The 17,353-nt window shown below is 44.0% G+C and overlaps 2 protein-coding genes across 2 annotated transcripts in view; one reads left to right on the top strand and one right to left on the bottom strand.

Annotated features, from left to right (window-relative positions):
• The first annotated feature begins 209 nt into the window (after window positions 1-209).
• si:dkey-7k24.5 (somatomedin-B and thrombospondin type-1 domain-containing protein) lies at window positions 210-10,538 on the top strand. Its single transcript, XM_021568797.2, has 5 exons — window positions 210-693; window positions 5,837-6,028; window positions 7,213-7,291; window positions 9,014-9,196; window positions 9,425-10,538. The coding sequence occupies exons 1-5, from the start codon at window positions 453-455 to the stop codon at window positions 9,543-9,545; spliced, it is 816 nt and encodes a 271-aa protein (XP_021424472.2). The 5' UTR covers window positions 210-452; the 3' UTR covers window positions 9,546-10,538.
• Window positions 9,952-17,353, bottom strand: part of kcnb1 (potassium voltage-gated channel, Shab-related subfamily, member 1) — a 75,170-nt gene continuing 67,768 nt past the window's right edge. Inside the window, exons 3-4 of the mRNA XM_021568795.2 lie at window positions 16,873-17,083; window positions 9,952-16,713 (exon numbers count right to left, since the gene is read on the bottom strand). Coding sequence (XP_021424470.1) covers window positions 14,873-16,713; window positions 16,873-17,083 — 2,052 coding nt within the window. The 3' untranslated portion in view covers window positions 9,952-14,872. The remainder of the gene's footprint in view (window positions 16,714-16,872; window positions 17,084-17,353) is intronic.

Consider the following 17,353-nt stretch of genomic DNA (forward strand, 5'->3'; position numbering starts at 1 on the left):
AATCACCATATAATAAACAGTAGCCTGCTATTTTAATAACCATGGTATTTTACATTAAGAGCCCCGCAGAAGAGGATATATGCAAATTATGAAAAATATGAACAAGAAGCCTTACTTCGCAGCTGCACTGTTTTCTTTAATTTAGTTTTGAGGCAAATGAGCTTCCTTGTAGGGAGCGCTGTGGTCAGAGAAACGAACTGTCCCTTTAAGAGAGCGAAAGCCATTGCAGTATATTTCCCGATGGCACTTAGAATCCCATTATGGGGATAGTTGCTGAACAAACTCTGTGTCAAAACAATTCAGAATGATAGCCTATCTTTTCTAAAAATCGAAATACTGAGATAAACGAAATCCCCTGGTATCAACTTTGGCGTGTGAACACAGCTCTGCGATTTTACAGGTGTTAGCCGCGGCGCTAAGTCCCACAGAAATACTAGTCTAGGCCAATAGTCATGCACCAGTTCAGTTATACTGTTACCGGCCGCTGGCTCTACTCCTGTGTCGTGCTGCTAGTTTTCCTGGTCGTCCCGAACGAGGCAGGGTGTCAGGACACGGGTTTTTGCTGCACTGGGCACGACCGGTCGTGCGTCAGTAAGGGATGGAGAGCTGACCGTTCGTATGGCACCTGCTATTGCGACCAGGCTTGTACCTCTACTATGGACTGCTGTCATGATTATGAATTCGCCTGTCCAGGTAAGTTTCCCATACACTATACAAAAGTATGTGGACACCCATCAAATGAATCATGCTTCACCATCTGGCAGTCTGACAGACGATTCTTGGTTTGGCAGATGCCAGGAGAACACTACCTGCCCCAATGCATAGTGCCAACTGTCAAGTTTGGTGAAGGAGGAATAATGGTCTGGGGTTGTTTTTCTTGGTTCTGTCTAGGCCCCTTAGTTCCAGTGAAGGGAATATTAATTCTACAGCATACAATGACATTCTAGATGAATCTGTGTTTCCAACTTTGTGGCAACAGTTTGGGGAAGGCAGAGCCGGTCCTGACCTCCCCGGGCCCTAAGAAACATTTACCTGACCCGTGAGCCATGTAAACCATTGCCTCACAGTCACACCTGACACCCCAGTGCTCCCACTACAATCCTCCCTCCTTTAAAACAGTTGGCTCCATCTGTCGGTCTAAGAATAAGTAGACCTTTACCGAACGAGGTATAAACAAAAAATATTTATTGAATATAATCTTTTCTATAGAATCTTAAGATAAGTGAATTATAACATAAATAAGAAATTCTAGAAAATATAAATGTAGAAAATAATCAAATATATTACTGAGCTTTGGCTCAGATGCCTGGTCATTAGTCCAGTCCCCACAATATTATACAATTAGCTTTGTCTATACAATGTAAACATAACCCTGTAGGCTATGACTGCAGCTATATGTCTCAAAATAGTCAAATAAAACTTATACAGCTGTGTGATTAACTTTGGTTCCCTCTACAGCCTGGGCATTTTCAGCACCAGTCTATCTGGACTGTCTGGAAGAAGTTGAGAAAGTATGTCACATAGTTAAGCAGTCACTTACACAAATGCACTTCTGCCATACAATCTTAAATGTTACTAAGTGTGTAAACATTTGAATGTTTGAATTAAAAACTTACCATCAAAATATTCCTCCTCTGCACCTTGAGGCAAAATCATCAATGATGTCATCATAGGACATGTGTTTCCCCACGTCATGATTTATGCTCATGATGGCCAGACCACTCCTACGTTCCTGTGACATGTTTCCCCACGTCATGATTTATGCTCATGTTGGCCAGAACACTCCTACGTTCCTGTGACATGGAAGACCTACGGTAGCTTTTGATGAGCTTTCATTCTGACGATGCTACTGTTACTGGTAGGGTGACTGTAGTTCTTAGGGTCGTCCAAAGGTTAGGATAGAGTTCCTCCAGTGTTTTCTCACAGAGAAAGGAAAGCAGCTCAAAGGCAGTCATCTTATCTGATGGCAGATCTGGTCAATTCTGAATCTCGTGTGCCAGATCCATTCCACTGAGGTCACAGTCTGAAGGTTAGAGTGTTTTCAACTTCCATGCAGTGAGCCTTTAAAGATTCACTGGACATCTGAGAGGCAGTGCTGAAGGTCAGCAGCACTCCATATTTGGTTTTCACCTGGTTGAGTATTTCAAATCTCTCATCCATGGATGTCACAGCAGTCGACCACAATGTTGAAGTAGTTGACTTCAAGGTTTTTCAGTGCCTCAGTCACTGGTTCGTCAGAAGCCTCATAGCTGAAATGCCTCTTGCAGTTTCTCAGGCTCTTCTCTATCAGAACAGCCTCCACATTTATTTCTTCACAAATGTGTTTGGCTGTTGTCTGTCCCTCAGAATACAGTTTGCCAGTATGTAGTGAGGGAGGCCTTTGCATTTGAGATTAAATTCACTACGATATCCAACTGCATTGGGGTGGATTGGAGGAGCTTGTTCACCTTGTTTGTCATTGTCAGTATCTCACACCATATGACACAGCAAATCAAGAAGCGGTAGGACTCAACATCCTCTGCAAGTGCTTGTGCCTCCACTGTCTGGCTTCCAGTAATTCCTCCCGCACCTCCGACGCCAGAAACCGGATTGCATGAACACTTTGGAGCCTACTCTCCCATCTTGTGTCACTCCATGACTTCACAGTTACGTGTTTCTTCAAAACACTCCATCTTTGTGTGCCAGCTGAAAAGGTGAAGAGATTCTACACACGCCCAACACAAAAACAACTGCATCTTTTAAAGATTTGGCAGCATCTGTAATGACAAGGTTTAGTGTATGTGCTCCACGTGGGACGAACACGGCTCTGGGATTTTTTTTGGAGCAGTCTGGTTTGTACTCCTTGCCCTTCATGTTGGCCCCATTATCATAAGCTTGCCCTCTGCCCTCTGCAATCTTCAAATGGGATCTTCAGCTCATTCGGCTTATCTAAGATGACAGTGGACAGATTCAAGCCTGTTGTAAACTCAACAAACTCAACATCAAGCCGAGGAAGTGCTCCTTGATCTCTGACTTTCACTTTAAAAGCCACGCTTCTCAGAATAATGGACATTTGCTCCAGGTGTACAGTCCAAGATAAAGGAGAAGTACTTTGAGTCTCTTACTTGAGTCTCTTACTTGAGTCACTGTTTCTTCCAGAATCTTGTCAATCCCAATCTGTGTCAGCTCATTCTGTGTGCGCTTTTTCAAGGTAATGAGCATGTGTCTCTCCATCTTTAATTTTGCTGAGATGATTTTCCCTAACGGGGTCAAATTTCGCCAGTAATTCAACCTCTTTTAGGAAGTTTCCATTATCTGGTTGGAAGAGTTTGTCTGATGAATCTCTGAATGCTAGGTGATACTTATTAAACATGTAAGGACATCTCTTTCTTTCAGCCTCCAAAAATTGTCATTGGTATCTGGTCAAGAGTCTGTTCGCGACTTAGGTGCAGATCAAGGTCTCTGCACTTAATGACATTGTTTGTGTGTTCAGGACTACACTCATGGGGTTTCAGAATGGCGTTGATATTTGACCTGTCATTCACTCCTTCCTTTATTATTTTGTGGTCTTTTGTAGAAAAGAGCTTACAGCTAAAACAATACACTGTGTTGTTTTTTGATTGGTTATGAAAGCCAGCTCCTGGTAATCTTTTCCCCCATTTGACAGCTGTCTCTGTAATAAGCCTGAATGGAAACCTCCTCTAGACTTGTCTTTAGGGTTTGAAAAATCCATTCCTGGTTTGAATGGACCTCTGCACACTAACTCGGTCCTCATAAAGTCTGTTAAAGACTGGGGGCCAATCTGCTGGGTCATTTGGTGGAGCAGCAACTGTTCTATTAGGGTCTGAGCTGCTTGTATCTGATGCTGGCTGTACACCTCTGGTTGTGCTAGTACTGGCTGAGGCTGCCTGTGCTTCACCTGGGTCTGTGTTAGTACTTGCTGAAGACGGTTATACTATGTCTGTGTTAGTACTTGCTGGAGACAGCTGTACTGGGTCTATGTTAGTACTGGCTGGATGTGGACCAACTGAGTCTGTGCTTGTACTGGCTGATGATCCAGCATATCCTCTACTGACAAACTTAAGCATAGCACCAGTAAATTATAGATAACAATACTATTATACATTTTATCAGCTGCATCAGGCCCATTCAAACTGGCTCCCCCAGATTTATTTTTATACATTTTCAAATCTAAAATACTATTTATACTATGGCTTGGCTGAATACTTGATGGTTATTATTTACTGAGAGATGTGCATCAATATGATTATGCCCAGCTAATCAACATTTAAAATTCAATATATACAGTGGGGCAAAAAAGTATTTAGTCAGCCACCAATTGTGCAAGTTCTCCCACTTAAAAAGATGAGAGGCCTGTAATTTTCATCATAGGTACACTTCAACTATGACAGACAAAATAAGGGGAAAAAAATCCAGAAAATCACATTGTAGGATTTTTAATGAATTTATTTGCAAATTATGGTAAAGAATAAGTTTTTGGTCACCTACAAACAAGCAAGATTTCTGGCTCTCACAGACCTGTAACTTCTTCTTTAAGAGGCTCCTCTGTCCTCCACTCGTTACCTGTGTTAATGGCACCTGTTTGAACTTATCAGTATAAAAGACACCTGTCCACAACCTCAAACAGTCACACTCCAAACTCCACTATGGCCAAGACCAAAGAGCTGTTAAAGGACACCAGAAACAGAATTGTAGACCTGCACCAGGCTGGGAAGACTGTGGGAGCAATTATTAGGAAATGGAAGACATACAAGACCACTGATAATCTCCCTCGATCTGGGGCTCCATGCAAGATCTCACCCCGTGGGGTCAAAATGATCACAAGAACGGTGAGGGGGGGGGCAAACTCCATATTAAGGCCCATGATTTTGTGATGAGATGTTCGACGAGCAGGTGTCCACATACCTTTGGTCATGTAGTGTATAATATGTTACCCAAAGGGTGTCAATTTCTGCAATTTCTGCAACACAAAAAGGCCTGTGTTTGACAACACTGGATATGGTCGTTTTGCCCCAGTTTGGTGCAAAAGTCATTGAGATTCTCCTGAAAGTGTGATGATTAATTGTCATGTGAGCCATATCATTTGTTTGTAATTCATAGAGTATATACCTTGCTTGTAGTTGTATACCAATTTACTTTTTATTTAGCTGTCTAAAAATGCTAAATGCTTTTTCAGTAGCAAATGCATACCGTAGAGGGCACTCTACCATTAGAGTCGTGCTTGTACTTGCTTTCATTTACCCCTGCCATGTTCTCATGCTATCCTGTCCTCAGGGCCCGCTCTAGTCTTTTGGGGTCCCTATGTGAGAGTTAGTAGAAAATTCTACACATTTTGTCACGATTTATGCCATGTTAAAATTATATCTGAGTGAGATTGACTAACAAAATCAATGGGGGCCCCCTCGAGGTCAGAGCCATTACATTTCAGGCATTTAGCAGAAGCTAATAGCCAGAGCGACTTACAGAAGCAATTAGGGTTAAGTACCTTGCTCAAGGGCATGTCAGATTTTTCACCTAGGCAGCACGGGGTTTCAAACCAGTGACCTTTTCGGCTACTGGCCCAATGCTCATAACCTCTAGGGTACCTACAGCTGGCCCCTGGGCATGCTGACTAGACTAACTTACCAATCACATTTTTTGGGGGGGAATGATAATTGGGTGACTTTCATTGACTGACATAACAAAAGCAAAAGTGATGATGCACAACCAAATTTCAAAACTACACCTTGTGTATCCTACTATTCTAACTCTCAACAGTAAGTTGAGAGTTCCAAAAAAAGAATGTATGTTGCTTATGCCTGGAGCTGGCCTTGCCTGTCCTCCCCATCCCTCCTAGTGGTGTCCTGTGTGCTGAGTGAGTGGACTGCGTGGTCTGGCTGTGGTGAGCCCTGCAGGGCCACAGTTCGGATAAGGAGCAGGGAAGTCCTGCAGGAGCCCCGAAATGGGGGGAAACCCTGTCCACACGTGGAGGAGCACGCCGGCTGTGCAGAGTACAGAGAACACCACCGACAGTGCAGCAAATCACTAGGTAAGCACCACAGCCATATACTGAGTGTACCAAACATTTAGAACACCTTCCTTGTATTGAGTTGCACTCCCTTCTACACATTTTGTCGTGACTTATGCCATGTTAAAATTATATCTGAGTGAGATTGACTAACAAAATCAATGGGGGCCCCCTAGAGGTCAGAGCCATTACATTTCAGTCATTTAGCAGAAGCTAATAGCCAGAGCGACTTACAGAAGCAATTAGGGTTAAGTACCTTGCTCAAGGGCATGTCAGATTTTTCACCTAGGCAGCACGGGGTTTCAAACCAGTGACCTTTTCGGTTACTGGCCCAATGCTCTTAACCACTAGGGTACCTACAGCTGGCCCCTGGGCACACTGACTAGACTAACTTACCAATCAAATGTTTTGGGGGGGAATGGTAATTGAGTGACTTTCATTGACTGACATAGCAAAAGTGATGATGCACAACCAAATTTCAAAACTACACCTTGTGTATTCTACTATTCACTCAGATATAATAGAATAGCCTCAATTTGTTGGGCATGGACTACAAGGTGTCAAGCATTTCACAGGGATGCTTCACACAGTTGTGTCAAGTTTCCCGGATGTCCTTTGGGTGGTGGACCATTCTTAATACACACGGGAAACAGTTGAGCTTAACCCAGCAGCGTTGCAGTTCTTGACACACAAACAGGTGCACCGGTCATCAATTACCATACTCTGTTCAAAGTCACTGACATCTTTTGTCTTGCCCGTTCACCCTCTGAATGGCACACATACACAATCCATGTCTCAATTATCTCAAGGCTTAAAAATCCTTCTTTAACCTGTCTCCTCCCCTTCATCTACAATGATTTGAAGTGGATTTAACAGGTGACATCAGTAAGGGCTCATAGCTTTCACCTGGTCAGTCATGGAAAGAGCCGGTGTTCTTAATGTTTTGTACACTCAGTGTATATTGCCTAAGACTATATATCTAAATGCTCTGGTAAGGACCTTAACCCATATGTCTTTAATGCCTCTCGTCTCTGTCGGATATCCCTCTGTCTTCAAGCAAAGGATACATTCCCAGGTCTCCCTTGCAGAATAGGTCTTCTGACCTCAATGGGCCTACCTGGTTAAACAAAAGAATGTGTGTGCGGGGGGGCTAAAGCTATGCTATTTTTGTCATGGTTTTGTCCTTATGGATATTGTCTTTGCAGTCCCGGCTCTCATCACTACCGGTGGCTATGGCAATGCCAGGAAGAAGAGGGATATCCCTGATAACAGTGATGTCAAAGGGTGAGATATCCGGTCTATGTTTTTGTCTTCTTCCATAGTATTCCTGTCGTGTTTTCTGACCACTGTGTGTATATGAATGTGTGTGTACTGCACAGGAGGTTGGTGGCACCTTAAATTGGGGAGGACAGGCTCATGGTAATGACTGGAGTGGAATTGGTGGAATGGTATCAAATACAGCAAACGCATGGTTTGATGCCATTCCATTTGCTCCGTTCCAGCCAGTATTATGAGCTGTCCTCCCCTCAGCAGCCTCCACTGTACTTTGTGTGAGGGTGTACAGTGGCAAGAAAAAGTATGTGAACCCTTTGGAAAAACCTAGATTTCTGCATAAATTGGTCAAAAAATTTGATCTGATCTTCATCTAGGTCACAACAATAGACACACAATTTGCTTAAACTAATAAAACACAAGCAATTATATGTTTTCATGTCTTTATTGAACACACTGTGTAAACATTCACAGTGCAGGGTGGAAAAAATATTCTTGATGTCTGGTGTGAACTGCTCTCCTGAGGTCATGCCACAGCATCTCAATCTGGTTGAGGTCAGGACTCTGACTGGGCCACTCCTTAAGGCATATTTTCTTCTGTTGAAGCCATTCTGTTGTTGATTTACTTCTGTGTTTTGGGTCGTTGTCCTGTTGCATCACCCTACTTCTGTTGAGCTTCAATTGGCGGTCAGATAGCCTTACATTCTTCAGCAAAATGTCTTTATAAACTTGGGAATTCATTTTTCCGTCGATGATGGCAAGCTGTCTACGGCCTGAGGCAGCAAAGCAGCCCCAAACCATGATTCTCCCTCCACCATACTTTACAGTTGTGATGAGGTTTTGATGTTGGTGTGCAGTGCAATTTTTTTGTCCACACAGGGTGTTGTGTGTTCCTTCCAAACAACTCAACTGTAGTTGCACCTGTCCACAGAATATTTTGCGCTGTGGAACATCCAGGTGCTATTTTGCAGCAATGTATTTTTTGGACAGCAGTGGCTTCTTCCGTGGTGTCCTCCCCTGAACACCATTATTTTTTAGTGTTTTAAGTATCGTAGACTCGTCAACAAAGATGAGATTTCTGTAAGTCTTTAGCTGACACTTCTTACCCTCATTGAGCATTCTACGCTGTGCTCTTGCAGTCATCTTTGCAGGACGGCCACTCCTAGGGAGAGTAGCAACAGTGCTGAACTTTCCATTTATAGACCATTTGTCTTACCGTGGATTGATGAACATCAAGGCTTTTAGAGATACTTTTGTAACCCTTTTCAGCTTTATGCAAGTCAACAATTCTTAATCTTAGGTCTTCTGAGATCTCTTTAGTTCGAGGCATGGTCAGGCAATGCCTCTTGTGAATAGCAAACTCAAATTTTGTGATTTTTTTTTATAGGGCAAGGCAGCTCTAACCAACATCTCCAATCTCGTCTCATTGATTGGACTCCAGGTTAGCTGACTCCTGACTCCAATTAGCTTTTGGAGAAGTCATTAGCCTAGGGGTTCGCATACTTTTTCCAAACTACACTGTGGATGTTTAAATTATGTATTCAATATCGACAAGGAAAATACAATCATTTGTATGTTATTAGTTTAAACACATCATTTTTTTGTCTATTGTTGTGACTTAGGTGAAGATCAGATCAAATTTGATGACCAATTTATGTAGAAATCCAGGTAATTCCAAAGGGTTCACATACATTTTCTTGCCACTGTGTGTCTGTAATGTGTATACTTATCCAGGTACTGTGTGCAGTTCCAGCTGACCTCCCTGACCCCTGGGTGCCAGCGTAGTGTGGGGCCACACACCCGCTGGATGCAGTACCTGAGGGAGGGACACCAAGTTTGTGTGGAGTGCCAGCCTCCAGCCCTCGCTGCCGGGCAGACACACTGCTCTGGAGATGGAGATAAGGAGGAGGAGGAGAGGTAAGACATGCAGGGCCCACGAGCAAAGGAGGGGAGGGGAGAGAAGAAAGCTTGAGGCTATACATATGTGGTAAAGATATTAGGACATTCCGTTTAAATCGTGTTTACATTCTAACCCAATGTTGCCATTCTTGTTTGAAGAGTAAGATTTCAGCCACTAGGTGGCAGTCTTAGTCTAGACTAGATAAGTCAACGGCAGTCTTTCTTTGTCCCTCCCCCCTCTTTCAGTGGCAGGCAGTCTCTGCAGTGGCAGGCGGTGGGTAACCCCAGGTGTCGTGGCGTGTGGAGGCGTGTCAGGAGACTAGAATCCTGTTCCTGTCCCACCATCCACAGCTTCCTCTTCATATAACCCTGGGTTACTGTCTAGTCTATAGACCTGAGTCTACAACTTCTTCATGACCATACAGACAGACCGGACAGCACATGGATCAGGCATAATCAAAAGACAACACCGACAGGGCTGCGTGCATCCGTATGGACCTGATCATACCAGTGTCTAACATAACAATTGATATGAAACCTCTGGCAACAATTTAATCGTGTTTATGCGGCTGATTCGGGTCATTTTGTTCTTTGGTTGGCCAGAATATTTCTTCTGAAAAAATACTATTGTAGATTATTTTCTAAGTGTATGTAACTGTCAGTCCAGTTTTTCTTTGTATTAGCGAAAGCCTTCAATAATGCCTGTAACACATGTCAATAACCAAACCTTCAATAATGCCTGTAACACATGTCAATAACCAAAACTCAACCCATTCATTAATTAGACTTTTATTGAATTTTCAGTCATCCAAGGGGAATGTTGCCTTTTTAAAAGAAATAGAAAGATCTTGGGACATTGAGACACTTTTTACAGGACAGTTAAACTGGCGTTGTGCATGTTTCACACCCAGTCACGGCTCCAAAGTTACGACATGCATCGATTGAACAACAGAACATTTATACAGCAACAACTTACAGCATTAGAAAGTCGACAGGTAAAAATATTACAAAACAAACAGTAGCCTGGAGACCTACAAAAACAACAGTAGAAGAAGAGGTGGGGATAGTCTGAAAGTCTGTCAAATCTTTTTTTTCCCCCCTTCAGTTCCCTGGAATTTCTGTATGTTACAATGACTGGTTGGGAATGACTCATTGGGATCTCTTTCAAATCTATTCAATTTCCAAATCCAATTCTCGAATTGAATTCCAATTTACCAAGCATTTCAAATGGACCCTAACCCTGAAATCCCAACATCAATTTCAATGGCATTTGTCTACTTCCTAAATTGTATGTTATTCATATCTTATCAAAATATGATAAATAAAAGGAGTCACTTGATTGTGCTTTCTCATTAAAACATAACACTTACAAATCCTTTGACATCAGAAACCCTTTTGTTCAGGACTACAGTAAAAGTTAAAGCTCTTGTACGCTACAGGACGTTTCGATGTTGGGTGACTCACTCAGAGATGGAGAGAGACTGATGTATAAAGTGCCCTTTAAGAAGAAAAAAAAATACAAAGACTAGCAGCAAATTTACATAAACTTTTTTTAAACACATTGGTCAGTGGTCACAGTATAGCAGTAAACACATTTCACCTTGTCAGAACATTGTCCAGAATCATTCTACCAAAACAAATATGTAAAGGCGATCAGTGGCTATTTCCTTTCTGTAAGTGTCCATGATGTGTTTTCCAGTTAGTCTTTCCAACCGAATACTCTCCACAGGATCATCTCATAGCAATGCTACACTGTATATCATGTCTATTCATGAAGAATTGATTGTCATCTTTCTTTTAAAGAGATATTTTACGTGACAAATCTGTCCCTGACTCCCACTATGTATTCTTGCAGTGAGAGCATAACATGATGCCTGGTTATGTGAAACATGGGACAGCAACACAGCTCCGTATTAGACAGTGCACAAGAAGCCAACGCTATACAGATGACAGCCAATTTAACGAGATGGATTTGAAGTGCGTTGTGAAAATAATGAACATAAAACAGTAACATTGTATGTCCACTCTACAGTTCTAATCATCCATCCCACTGGCACCGACGTCAATTCAACGTCTATTCCACGTTGGTTCAACAAGGTGGGATGTTAACATTAACCAAGTTTCCAGATAAATTTAAAGTACATGTCGGATTTAAAAAAATGTCATGACAGGCCTGATGGAAACAGAAAATGTGTCGGTAAACTTTACAAATGTTGACAAAACAGAATATGCCAGACAAGGTGGGATCTTTTTGTGTTGGTAAAATGAATTATGCAAGAATTGGTTGTGGAAACACTTTATCCTCAAATATTAATAATAACCATAAGATCGAAGTAAATTTAGTCATGCGATATGTTGTGTGGTCCTCCGGTTATGACTCGGGAACGCATGCAGTTTATTAGGCTACGGATGAAATGAATCATGGTGAACTTCACAGGGTTGTGAAGGTGCACGGTGGTGAGCTTCCTTCTTTCCAATACATTTCAAGGGTCTCATTCTGTTGACATGACGATCGATGCTTGGCTGCCGTTTGACAAATAAAAATAATATCGCTCTTATCCATAATATACTCATCATGCAGGTAGGTAGCCTATTGACTAGAGCGCATATGCCAAAACCATAGTGGGCACACTTGCTATTTAACGCAACATTTCGTGTGACAAAGCCATCAGTAGATTTGAAAATGCGATGGAAACCCATTAAACATAGATTTTGTTATTTTTATATTATTATATTATTTATTTTATATTATATATTTATAATATTATTTTTTTGTATGTTCCCTAGGCCTAAATCATCACGCACATGCCTTTATCCGCAACAAGTCAATTTGATGGAAACACATCTCTGGTGGGAAAATGCGCATATTGTTGTTATGTGGATTTTAGAATATTCGTATGAAAATCTGTCGCCAGTTGGCTAGAAACCTAGTTAATGTCTAACAAAGTGGAAGCCTTCGGCTCAGCATCAGTCCCTTTAAACATGACAATAACACACACACATACACAGTGTTTCAGAGGTTATGCCCTTTCTACAGTCATTACTATTCTTTTCACATAGCTCCCCTCGCTCGGATCCAGCTCAGACAGGAATGGGTGCGAAAAATGCGTCTCTGGAGATGCGATGTTCTCACCTTTTCACACGGACTTTTCTCAGAAAGAGGAAGAGAGCCAAGGACGAACACATGGACATGTATGTGGACAGTGTTGTGGGTCTGTCTTTTTTTTTTATAAGCATCTTCAGTGATATCTATGCACTGTGACGTCTATTCTTCAGAATGCATTATCATGCATTTATTCAAAACTATGCAGGGGGGAATGGGTGGTTACAGGATGTTTCTTTGTCTACGTGCACTCCTGTGTAACAACTACTGTATGTTTGAGTGTGCAAACTGTGTGAACCTAAAGAATGCATGCATTTTGATACAATTAGACATTCCCACCCCAATTAGCAGAGCTATGCAGCTCTGGTATCAGCCTTGCCAGGATGGAGCTTGTTACTATGGAAACTGGGCAGGCCTGGAGCTATCTTGTAGATATTGTATACCTGTGTATGGGCTGTCCTTTCAATATGTCTGTATGTCTGTGTGTGGATGAATGCAGATGCACTCAAAAAGACTAGACATGCTATTCAATCAAAACCTGTAACTAGGTTTCCTGGATAAGTGAGAAGTAACACTCTTCCCTCTTTTGAATTAATATGCTGTTCAGACTTATACTGCAACCTAAGGAGTACTGTATGGGGGATCTTTCTCTTTCTCTCGCTCATTCCAACTACAGTTCAAAATGGACCAGTCTTTGGCTCTATGTTGTTGAAAGGAAAATTATGATGATGCATGTTATGGCAGCTTTATCAATGTTTCACTTTAAATCTGAACATATATCATAAATGTTTGCTTGGATTTGGAAATATAGGTTCATAAATCTGTTCACCACATTCTTTATAAAGTACCATAAAAATAAACAGGTCATTTTTCTTTTACACATCTCAGCACATCAGCTGAAGTGACTCTTTTGAACTCTGGGCTCTATTTAATATCTATTGCTTGAAGCGTTAATGAAAGCGCACTTGAAATGTAAATGTAATTTCCTATTGAGCTGACACTTGCAGCGTTTACCATGAATGCATTGTCTGCTAACGCGGAAACATTGCTTTTCAGTTTCAATAACGCAGTTACGCTGAGTTTCCCCGATATGGATTGAATGGAGCCCCTTGTGTCTTGGTGGTATGACTGGGAGGAAGAGGCAGGCTGTTTGGTACATGCATGTCTTGGAGGAGAGCTCTCCTAAATGTGTGTTTGATGCAAAAAAATCTTCAGGGATATTTATGATTCCTGACTTTAATACCAAAAAGATTAGGTTTCTTTCAACTATTCCCCTCTGACTCAAACCCAATGCAATAAAAATAAAACGACACACAATCACGACATTCACAGACAGAAATGTCAGATCAAATGTGGTCCTCTACTCTTACTATGTGATAAAGAAACGGTACCAAGAAGAACAAGACTCTTTTTGACAGACTGTGGTTTTCCCTAAGATGAGTCTGGATTGTAAAACCTACAGCAACTGTAACTTGTCTAGAAATATGTCATACAGAATTACTCAAACAGTTATGGTCATGACACAACAGACTAGCAAATCACAAATGTCTATAGGTAACCTACTTTATTTATATAAAAATAAATATCAGGTGAGACAATCTAAAAGTGTGGATATCTTTTAAACATGTACACGCCAACTCACTCACACACACACACACTCACATATGACTAAGGCCAGGTTTGGGTCTAGGGGGGCACTAGTAAGTAGCTTATTGGCGTCTACCGTAACTCCTCCCTACACTCTTAGAAAAAAAGGTGCTATCTAGAACCTAAAAGGTTGGTTCCAGGTAGAACCCTTCTGTTTCAAAACATAACCATTTTGGGTTCCATGTAGAACCCTTTTCACAGATGGTTCTACATGGAATCCAAACGGTTCTACTTGGAACAAAAAAGGTTTTTATCTGAAGATAAAAATGGTTCTCTTATGGGGACAGCCAAAGAACCCCTTTGGAAAACCTTTTTCTAAGAGTGTAGTTTTCTACAGTGTGAGCTGGGCTGGGGCGGAATGGGACAGTGGTCAGCTGATATATATAGACCTGTGGGAGAATATAGGGGATGACTGTCTTGCTGTTTCCCACCTCACCCCTCATCCTGCCTCTTACCCCATAGCCACTGAAATGGACCACCACAGCCTCAACCAACCAACAGACCATGTCCCTTCCCAGCATGCTCTGCTTTGACCTGCTCCCACGTCTCCCTGTGGGGCCCCTGCTCAGTTGGGTTTGTGGGAGTTTTCTGCCCAGTTCTGTGGTAGCTTGTGTACCGTGGCTAACAGGAAGGGGGGGGAGAAGAGGGAGAGTGTTCTTTATCTGTCCTGCAAGTCTTTTCCCATAGTATTGAACACCACACCACAGCCCAAACGCTGCCCTGAATCGCTCTCCCTTCATGGCCCTTTCTGTCAGTTTGTAAAGGGATTCTGCACAGTGTGTCTCTTTCCTTCACTCTCTTACTTTCTCTTTCTCTATCACTTTCTCTGCCTTCCACACAGTACCTTGTCTGTGTTTCTCTGGATGTCCCTGACATAAGTCTTCCTTGCTCCAGCGCCCTTAACGCTGGCTGTGCTATCCTCTGCTCTGCCCTATAACTGTAGCTCAGAGACTCTTGTCCATGGTACTAGACCTTCCTCTGTCCCCTTTGGACCTGCGGGGCAGCTCTGGAACCACATGGTTCTCCGTGTGGCCCCCGCTCCCCCGCGTCCCCCCATCCAAGCCAGGGAATAGGCAGTTCTGCCCCAGCATCCGCTGGGTGGTGCTTGGTGCCAGGTGGTTGATGCCTCTCTGGTTGTAGCCGCTGTTGATGTTCCTGCTGTGTTTGGGGGGACTGGAGCCGGCCAGCAGGCGCTCCGAGGGGCTGGTGGCCTCCGACATGTCCCGCAGGTGCTCGTCTTCGTCTGTGTCGGCGTCAATGTACTTACTGATGGAGGAGTCGTGGAAAGTGAAAACGGCCGGTGTGGAGGTCAGGGCTGTGGTTAGGGTGGAGCTGTCAGGGGACTTGGTCGGTGTCCTGCTGCTGGCCGTGGTGTAGATGGACGTCTCTGGGCTGAGCAGGGAGCGGTCAGACAGGACGGAACTGTCTGAGAGAGGACCACCGCTGCTGGGGGAAGGGCCTGGGCCTGGTCCTGGCACTGACTCCCCTCCACTGCTCCGGTAGTTCACCTTGTAGGAAAGGCCACCACCCTTTAGAGGGTTGTTAAAGTTACGAGTGTTGCCAGAACCTGCAGGCTTCACAGCAGAGAGTGGATCCAGCAAGGGCTCATGCTCCAGGGTGGTCTGGAGGCCAGGGTTGGTGCTGACCCGCCCAGAGAGGGCCGTGACTGGGTTGATGTGGGAGAAGCGGCTGGTCTCCTGGGCCAGGAGGGCCAGGCCGTAGGCTGGACTATGGGCGTAGACACCACGTGGATTCTCTTGGAAGTCTGCAGCACAGCTGATGTAGCTGTCAATACTAGACAGGCTCTTCATGTCCCCCACCCCCTCTCGACCCCCTAGCATAGGGTCCCCTGGATCCCCAGGGATGGTCCCCAGCTCTATCTCATCCCTATCCCTCTGCCTGCCAGCCCTCGAGCTCTTGTCTTTGGCGTTGAGGTTGGGCTGTGACTGGGTCTTTGCCATTTGGTTATACATCTCCTCCAGCTTCTGTGGGTTGAGCCCCTGAGGACTGGAGGCCCTGGCCTTGCTGGGGGAACCCGTCTGCGACTCCACAGGGTTGAAGGAGTGGGCCGAGCTGGTCTCGGAGGCGGTGGTGGCCCGCTTAGGTGTCCACTTCCAGTGGCTGGGTGACAGGTGGTTGTCTTGCGTCAGCGGCCTCTCACTCTTCTCCACCACCACGTCCATCAGCTCGGCACTGCGGGCAAACGCCTCCTTCATGTTCATGGAGACGATGCTCCCATTGCGTTTCGCCCTCTCCAGTGCTTCCCGCCGCTTCACAGCTTTCTCCTGGCGCTTCTGCTCCTTGTAGAACTCAGAGAAGTTGTTGACAATGATGGGAATGGGCAAGGCTATCACCAGCACCCCTGCGATGCAACAGAGACCACCCACAATCTTACCCAGCAGAGTCTTAGGGTAAATGTCCCCATAACCCACCGTTGTCATAGTAATGGTAGCCCACCAGAAGGAGGCCGGGATGCTTTTGAATTTCGTGTCATCCTCGTCCTTCTCTGCGAAGAAGACGAGGCTGGAGAAGATCATGATGCCCATGGCCAGGAAGAGGATGAGTAGACCCAGCTCATTGTAACTCCTCTTCAGTGTGAAACCTAGAGACTGCAGCCCTGTGGAGTGACGCGCCAACTTCAGAATCCTAAGGATACGCATGATCCGGAAGATCTGCACCACCCTCCGGACGTTCTGGAACTGTAGAACACTCTTGTTGGACTCGGTCAGGAAGATTGTGACGTAGTAAGGAAGGATGGCCAGCAGGTCGATCACGTTCAAGGGACCTTACAGATAAGTTAAGACGGTAGTTTATTCATCCTTATAAGGGGACATTTACTTGCACCAGCTAAAACATACAACACCAATAAATACTGTACATTACAATGGACACAGACACTAAAAGTAGCACATCATGAATGCATGTTAAGAACAAAAGTGTTCACCTTTGATGAACTTCCATTTGGTGGGCGATGAGAGGAAGCGAAGGAGGTACTCCATAGTAAACCAGGCGATGCAGACGGCCTCTACGTGGGCCAGCTGGGGGTTGTCTGAGGCATGTCCAAATTCGTCTGTGTCCTGCAGCTCAGGCAGGGTGTTGAGGGACAGGGCGATGGTGGACAGCCCGATAAACAGGATGGAGATGATGGCTAGGATCTGGAGAAAAAAGAGAGATGTTGTCATTGAGGAGGATCTGCGACACAAAGGCTGAGTTTACACAGGCAGCCCAATTCTAAAATTGTTTCCACTAGTCTTTTAATCAATCACATCAGATCTTTTCACATCAGCTATTTTTCAGAGCTGATCTGATTGGTCAAAAGTCAGCCAGAGACATTGTCTGTGTCCCAAATGTCACCCAATACCTTATACAGAATAGTGCACTGCTTTTGACACTGGCCCATAGGGTGCCAATTGGGAGTATGGGAC

The sequence above is a fragment of the Oncorhynchus mykiss genome, chromosome 17 (assembly GCF_013265735.2).
Source record: "Oncorhynchus mykiss isolate Arlee chromosome 17, USDA_OmykA_1.1, whole genome shotgun sequence".
Lineage (NCBI taxonomy): Eukaryota > Metazoa > Chordata > Actinopteri > Salmoniformes > Salmonidae > Oncorhynchus > Oncorhynchus mykiss.